General features: G+C 50.6%; 1 protein-coding gene across 1 annotated transcript in view; it reads left to right on the top strand.

Moving 5' to 3' along the window:
* The first annotated feature begins 6,222 nt into the window (after window positions 1–6,222).
* DRP2 (dystrophin related protein 2) overlaps window positions 6,223–8,002 on the top strand; it is a 17,285-nt gene continuing 15,505 nt past the window's right edge. The window contains exon 1 of the mRNA XM_009997074.1: window positions 6,223–6,327. Within this exon, the coding sequence (XP_009995376.1) occupies window positions 6,223–6,327 (105 nt within the window). The remainder of the gene's footprint in view (window positions 6,328–8,002) is intronic.

Here is an 8,002-nt window from a genome sequence, read left to right on the forward strand (position 1 = left end):
CCCCTCAGGTCCTGGTTGGGCTGGAAAAGGGGAAAATGTCGAGGGATGGTTGATGCTGGGATGTGCTCTCTGGGCGTGTGTGTGTGTGTGTCCCTTCCCAGGAACACCCAGTGTGAGGGTGAGGAAACTTGCAGAGATGAGAATAAGGGTGTCAGGGGGGGTGACAGTGGGAGCAAGAGAGGAGGCCAAGACCATTTCCAGAAGAGAGAGGCTGGGAACCAGCAAGGGGGGTGGTTTCCCAAAGCAAACAATAGTAGCCAGCATCCCGATTTCACCAGCACTGATTCATGGCACACTGAGGGTTTGTTTACCCTGGCAGTGTTTTCACCTGAGCTGAAGGACTGCTCCAGGATGGGTGCTTGGTGGCTTTCTAGCATCCTCCTGGGAGTCTTAAACAGCAGGACAAGGGAGGGACCCAAATATTTCTCGACTGATAAGCTGGGATCAGACTCCAGTCCCTGCTCTGCCCTTTTCTTTCACTACCTTGCCCAGTCCAGCCTTGCTCTTTTATGTGCCCGCCTGCCCCTCCCCCAGTTTCTCCCAATCCCTTTCCCTCATTCTTCCTCCTCCTCCTCCTCTCTCCAGGCCTTGTGTTGCCACCCCGGACCTTCCCTCGGATGCAGGCAGCCAGCACGGGCTGCAGGGCTGCCCCCCGGGGCCCTTCCTGCTCCCCAGGGCTCAGCCTCCCTCTCCGTGCCAGGCAGGGCAGCCTGGGAAGTGGTTCACCAAGATTTGGTGCCACTTTGAACAACAGATTATTACCAGTTCCCCAGCCCAGTCTCTTTCCTTCAGCCTTCCCTCAGGACCAGCTCTGCAGGGGTAAGAGCTCCACTGGTGGAGTTGCCAGCATCACGTTCACAGGGTCTCAGTGCTGGGATTGCCCATGTCCAGTGGCAGGGCAGGGATGTGGAGCAATTACTCCCATGCTTTTCAACACTGCTGTCTGTGGGACAAACCAATGTTTGCTTAGGTTTGGGGTTTTAGCACTGAAAAATAAATCTCTAGTCCAAGAGCACAACCTGTGCCCTAATCCAAGGTCCTTCACACTTTGTCTCCTTCTGCTGCTCACCAGTCTGTCTGGAGCCATGAGAACTTTTGCTTGCTTCTTTTGTTTAATGGCTTTTATTGCCCAACCAGAGTCCCCTCCAGCAACACACAGCTGGGACAGAAAACTTCCAGCTACAGGACTCAGAGGTGCTGGGAGGGTTTCCTGGCAGCCCCAGGCACGTGCCTGCCCTGGCTCTGGTGCCACCTCCCCATGCTGAAAGCTGCTTTCTCTGCTGCTATGGGGGTGGCAAGGCAGGGCTCTGGTGACAAGAAATGTGTGATGGCACTCTAGAAAGGGACCAGGCTACAGACAAGCCATTTCAAACCAGTTTTGCAGCAATAGGCCCAGGAATGTGGGTGCCTGGAGCGCTGGGAAGGGAAGGTGGAGTGGGTGCTGTGATGTGATGCTGAGTTCAGGTCCTCTTTGTTGATTGAAATAATGAAGACTGTCTCTCTTTGGATTAATGCCAGAGATAGATCAATCCTACTTGCTAAAATTGGCCAGGACTGTGGCCATGAATGGGGTTGCTCAGGTTGGAGTGGTGCTTTTCAAAAAGAGAGTGAGACAGGGAAGGGATAAAATGAATGGGCTCAGACAAAAGCCCTGAGTTCTGGAGACATATGGTGAATTTTTGATTACAATACCATTTTGAGAAACACATTCAGAGCCTCCACCTCAGGCTGGATGCCTATGATAAAAGCATAAAAGAGGAATTGTAAGACTCATGAAGCAAGACATACTGACCAGAAAGAATCCAATCTTTAAAACCTCCCTCATTTTTGCAGGTGTATAAAGAAGAAACTGAGCTCTGCAGAACTGAGCCAAAATTTTCCTTTGCTGTTTCCTTTAGCATAAGAATAAGGTCTCTCTGATAGATCTCAAGAAAGGAAAGGAAATGTAGCTTCATGTGGCATCCTGCCTGCCTATAAAATGCATGACCTCAAGAGGCCAGAGAACCCACCTCGTGCTTTGACTGGGGGTTTATTATAAGGACAAGCTTCTTGGGGGCAAGATGGTATATTCAGTACAGAGAAATAGATCTTAATTTGACACTGAGAATGAGAAACAAAGTGTCAAGGAAGCCAGAAGTTAGCAGTTGCCTTGGCTCTCACTGTGTGATGAGTGGGCTCTTCTCACTCTTGCTGATCAGTTATATAGTTTGGCAAGTGGACAACGTGTTTCTCACAGTGCAGCAAAACTCCTTTCCTGCCTCTAACACCAGGAAAAGGAAAACTTGGGTTCTTAGAGGAGAAAGACGAGACTCAGGATTTCTAGTGGGCTTAAATAGTTTAGTTCCAGGGCTACAGGGCACAAATGAGTCTCTAAAAAATTGAGATCATATTTTTATGGTTGGTGCAACCTTATTTCAGTCATGAGAAAAGTTCTTGTCCCCCTGCTGTCCCTTTTTGGAGAATGGACAATGTCTGTCAGGTCTATCAGACAGTGAATTCTCTATGTCCAGCACAGTGGGGCTGTGTGTTTCCAGCTGGGTCCTCAAGGTGCTCAGGGAATTATTTGTAGTACTTGTCTAAGCAAAGGAGGAGGAGAAGACATGGGAAGAATGTCTAAGCAAAGTGAATTTTGGAGAGAGCAGCTTAAACCCAGCTGGGACTCTGAGACAGTGTGTGAAAGAAATTCAGATTTCAGTCTTTCTAAATAAATTCCCATAATTTATTTTTAAGCAGGGAAAGGATCAGTCAGTTCTATAGGGCCTGGTTGTGGGCAGGCACCCACACTGAGCTGGTGGGCTGGGGACATCATCAACCCAGTTTTCTGGTGCAAGACTAATGGTTACCTGGTGAAATTTTTCAGCCTGAGGGGTTTTTTTGTGTGCACGTGGATGTTCTTCTGCTTGGGAAAATGGAGAGCCTGGTGCAAGACTAATGGTTACCTGGTTGTGTGCAGGTGGATGTTCTTCTGCTTGGGAAAATGGAGAGCAAGTGAGCTAGCAGAAGAGAGGCTGCTTCTTTCTTGGGACCTGTGGCACCTATTCATTCTTTGAATTAAAATAACATTTTGATTATGAGCTCAGAGTCTTAAGTGGTCGTTGAAGAATGCAGCTCATTAGATGTGAGAGTGCCCCACTTCATGCACCCTCAGTGAATGAGGCATCTTCTGTGCCACTTGCCTGCTACAATATAGCAACGATTTTACCTCTGCTCTTCAGGGCAGCTGCTTAACTGGAGGACCCTTCACCCTAACTGTTGAAGGGGACCTGGTACTTGGGTGGAAGTGCAGAGCAAAGTCCAGATGCAGCTTTTGCATCTGGGCTTTTCAGCCCTCGGATGCCAGGGTTGTCAGATCCCCCCCATGTGGAAGGTTGCTGATATCCCTTCTCCCACCTCCTTATACTCAGGAGTAAGTGAGAACCAGGAGACTGGGTCATTTATGTTTTCTTTAAAGAGTGTGTGTGGGTCTGTAAAGAGATGGAGCCTAAGAACCCAAGCTCTAAGATGTAGTTGTGTTATCTGCACGCTTGGTCCCAGTGGGACAAAGACTTCTCCTTCTCTCCCACCAAACTTTGACCTAGTGGGGTCTTGGGAAGCCTGTTTGCTGGCCCTCAGCCCCAGGCTTAAGCTTTTAAGCTTAGACATGCAGAAACCAATTCCTGCTAGAGCAGGATGTGCTAGTGCTCTGTGGAGGGACTCCTGCTGTTTGCCAGCCTGGGAATGCTCCCTTTGTTAGCATCTCCATGGGATCTGAACTTTGAAATATCCACAAACCTCCCACCTTTCCCCTTAAAGGACACTGAGGGTGCTGAGCCCAATGTTATTGCTTCCCTTGTACAGAAAGTTAAACAACAACAAAGCCATTAACATTTCTAGCAGCAGGGAATGTGTTTGTATTTCCATTCCTCTCATGGGATGAAGGCTGAGCTGCCTTGTCTCAGTGTTGCCATTTTTTTTTCCCTTATAGGCCAAGATCTGAAATGGAAAGTTCCCGGAAAGAACATTTTGGAGGAAATTAGCAATTCAAAGCATAAACCCTTGTGATTGAGGGACCTCTTGACCTCCCCGCTGTGTTTACTGCTGTTAGATGTGGTAGAGAGCCAGAAATTCAACTGCTGACATTGGACTCCAGCTTATCCAGCAGGTCCGTAATCCTGGGGGTTACCTGTAGTGATGCAGATCAGCTGCAGCTGGAATTCCCTTGGTGTTTGGGACAGGCTGGATCTGGGTTTGTGTCAGAAGGGTTTTAAAAAGATGCGGCAAAATGGCAGAAATACCCTGTGCAGCCTGTGCACTGGTGGGTGATGGGTGGGGTGGAGAAGAGGAGCTGCAGGAGCTGCTGGATCCTGTGCCCCTTTGACCAACGAGTTTTGCTGCTGCCAGGGCTCTGTAAGGAGGGAGAGTGCAGAGATCATGGAGTGGAACTGTTAGTGGTGTGGTAGAGCTGAACAGAACTGGTTGAGCAAAGGCTGTTCCAGCTGCCCTGCTCAGACTGCCTGGAAAGCAGTGCAGGGAGTCAGACCCTCCAGTGCTGAGTTTGTGGCAGGGCCAGCAGCTCTTGCAGGAAGGGAAAAAGGCACCTACTTTGTTTTTGATGCACTCCCATGCTCAACAGTTGTGGCTTGTTTACTGCAGTGTTTGGAAGCTGTAACACAGCACTGTGAAATGTCTAATGCTTCATTTCTTAAGGTGTGCTAAGAGCAGAGGCAGGTGTTGGGTGCTTCTCATGCGTGAGGATGCACAGACTGTGATGGCCATTTCTGCAAACAGGCAGCAGTGGCAGAGGGCAGGACCTTGGATTATCAGCTCATTGGAGAGCTCAGCACATGCTGTTCTGCTGGAGAGGGAGAGAATTATGGCTGTAGGAAATGCTGAGGGATTTTGAAAAATCGTATCAGGAGAAGCTGTTCTCTTAACGTGTGTAATGGAGGGGGGAGAGGCAGGGAAAACTCAGGCAGGGAGTGAGGGATGGGCAGGGTGCACCAGAGCCCAGCGTGATTGCTGAGGGTGCAGGATGCACTGTCTGCTCCTGCCCTGCAAGGACCAGCCAGGAAGTTTCTCAGTTACTCCAAGAGAGCTCGGTGTGAAGGAGGCAATGACCTTTTCCAGCAGTGTTGCTCCATCTGTACCTTGGAAGCAGCCCCTTCTCTGCTGGAAGACAAGGTCTGGCTGCTGGTGCCAGGTGACAGTGTCCTTCTAAATGCTGGAAAGCAATCAACAAGTCAGGCAGTGGTTTGGACAGTCCCTCCAGGCAGGATTCAAGCACCACTCTTGATTTGTTCATCTGAGCTCAGATGTGCTGAGTCTGGTCTGGGCAAAGCCCTGTGTGGTGTTCACAGCTTTTCAGGTCTCCATCCTGCTGTGAACAGGTTGGTGCTCAGCCCCTTTCCTGGCGCTGCCACTGGCCAAAAGTAGAGTTGTGCTGCAGCTCTAGAAATTTGCCAGATTCAGGTGAATATTACCTTGCACCATTTTCTCTGGACCTTACTTTCTCATGGCTCTCTGTAATGCTGAGATGATGCTGGCAGTGGGCTAAATCCCTGCTTTAGCTTATTCAGAGTCCAAACAACAACAAAGGAGTGTTGCGACCAGAGGTTGCACTTCAGATCTTTAGAACAGACAAGGGGCCACTGCTAACTTGTTTTATGGGTCCTACAGTTTCAAAAATGGAATTAAAAAAGGGAATTTTATTACTCATAATGAGCGAAAACTCATGAAAAGGTAGCAGGTGGTGTGAAAAGCACACATGGGGGACTGAGGCTCCAGGCAATTTTCCTTCTGAACATAAAAGGAAAATACAGTATCTTTGAAAATATTGTCCCTTATGGAGGTATGTCTATTATATCTAAACAGCTGTGAGAGTGAGATCATCTCTCCCTTCTTTCTGAAAACCCCAGGCATCTCCTGTATTTCAAGACACCTTTTAAAAAATGGAACATGAACTATGGGGCTCCCTAACACAGGGAATCATTACAGGAAATGGTGTAACTAGATGCAAAAAAAGAGTTGGACATTTAGATGAAAAAAAATTGCAACATTCATAGCAATTTTTTTTTTAAAGAAATTGCATCCTTTTTAGTCTTCAGTCTTTGTGGAAGCAGCACACAAGGCAACTGGGAAGGGGGCAGGCTCTGTGAAGAGGAGCAAGCTGACCCAGGAACTCTCACACTGCTTTTCAGGTGCTCGTGCCCAGAGTTGTCTCCATCCCCATGAACATCGGTTCTGATGCAGCCCCTGGTGATGCAGGAATGGCCCTATGTTCTCCCACCATGTCCTGAGTGGCATGTCACAGACCAGGTGCAGCACAGCCCTGCCCACCCGCTGCCTCAGGTAAGAGCTGGGTCTGGGAGCCTTTCTCATGGCAGCTTTTTGCAGTGATTACAGACATCTGTGGAGCAAACTGGGACCTCTGTTCCTGGTAGCAGGGAAAGCTGTCAGCTCCAGCCCCCCGTCAGCTCACATTTAGTGAGAGCATTAGCTCTCCTGGAGTGTTTCAGCTGCCAAGTGTTTCCCAAAGTAGAGCAAGAGACACAGCCTGCAGAGATGGATGTCAAGCTTCCTGCAAGATAAAGAGCAAGAGGCCATCATTAACAGCTATTGTGCATTTGGTGGTGTTCACCCTTTTTTTCCTGAAAACTTGGAAGAATGTCAGCTTCTTGCTGGAAATGTAGGTTTCTAATCTTCCAGGTTTCAGAGAAGAGCTTGGAAAGAAGCTTCTGGCTAATGCTGTGAGGCAGAGGAGGAGTATGACCTCTTTCTAATCTAGTTATCTTGAGGAAGGGAGAGTGGGTGCTCACACTGCTGGTGTCTATTTCTCTGTCCCCCACGGCCTCTGAGCTGTCAGGCCAGGCTCTTCACTGAAGCTGGACACAGAGGTGAAGGTCTCCAGGATCCCTGGGTGAATGGCAGGGCAGACTGGAGGAGAACAGGAAGGGGTAGGCTGCAGAGCTGCCTGTGCTTTGCACTGAGCTGTCACAAGCTGGTTTAGCACCTTGTCCTGGGTCACACGGGACAGCAAAGCTGGGGAAACCCTGCCAGGGCAGGACGTCCCCTCTGCTGCCTGGAGCTGTTGTCCCCAGGGCATCTCTCACCTGGCAAAGGACTGATGGGTGGTGCTGAAGTGTTCCTTGGGCACGGGCAGGGTTGCTCCCAGGACAAATGAGATCCCTGCCTCTGCCTTCAGGTTTTTCGTTGTGATTCAAAGGTGAAGAGCAAAGGCTGAGCCGGGGGCTCAGGATCCTGGCCGTGCTGATCCTAGAGGGAGAGACAGCAGCAGTCAGATGTGCAGGCAGGGAAGGAGGGGAAGAGAGGGAGAGATACAGGGAGCTTTTCATTCCCTCCCTGTAGGTGGAGGAGAGCATGGAAACAATGCCGTGCAGCAGGACTGTGGGGGGCACGAGGAGCCAGCCCAGAGCCTTCTGGCAAAAACAAACTCTTTGCACCCAGTCAGGAGGGTGGGATCATCTGTGCTGGCACCCAGCACGGGGCTGGGGCACAGGGGGGTAAGGAGGGCATTGTTGGCTTCTTGGGAGTTAGGTCCCAAGAAGCTGAATATTTACCTTATGGGTAGCCAAAGCTTTCTGGGATCATTCCCTGGGCAAATAACCCTGCGTGTGCTCCAGAATCTAAAGGCAATGTCTCTTGCTGGTCAGCCCAGCCCACCATCACCTCTGCCGTGCTCTGGCAGAGATGGATCTTCCCCAGCGGCAGAGAAGGATCTTCCCCAGTGCCCAGAGGAATCCCTGAGCACGGCCGACTCCCCTGGAGGGGCTTCCCCACCCCGAGGTGCCCTGCGGTGGGCAGGGATCTCTGCCCTCCCCATTGCCCTTCGCGGGCAGCCCTGATGGCACCACGGGGGTTAAGGCAGGTTGGAGGCTGCTGGAATGCGGGGGGACAAAGCTGGGATTGAGGCTGGCTGGGAGGCACTGCCGCCCCCCTCCAGATTCCTGGGGGGTCAGTGCTCAGGGCACCGGCCCCGCCGGGCACAGGCAGGGACCGCGCGGCG

The sequence above is a fragment of the Chaetura pelagica genome, unplaced genomic scaffold (genome assembly GCF_000747805.2).
Source record: "Chaetura pelagica isolate M959 unplaced genomic scaffold, ChaPel_1.0 scaffold344, whole genome shotgun sequence".
NCBI classification, from domain to species: domain Eukaryota; kingdom Metazoa; phylum Chordata; class Aves; order Apodiformes; family Apodidae; genus Chaetura; species Chaetura pelagica.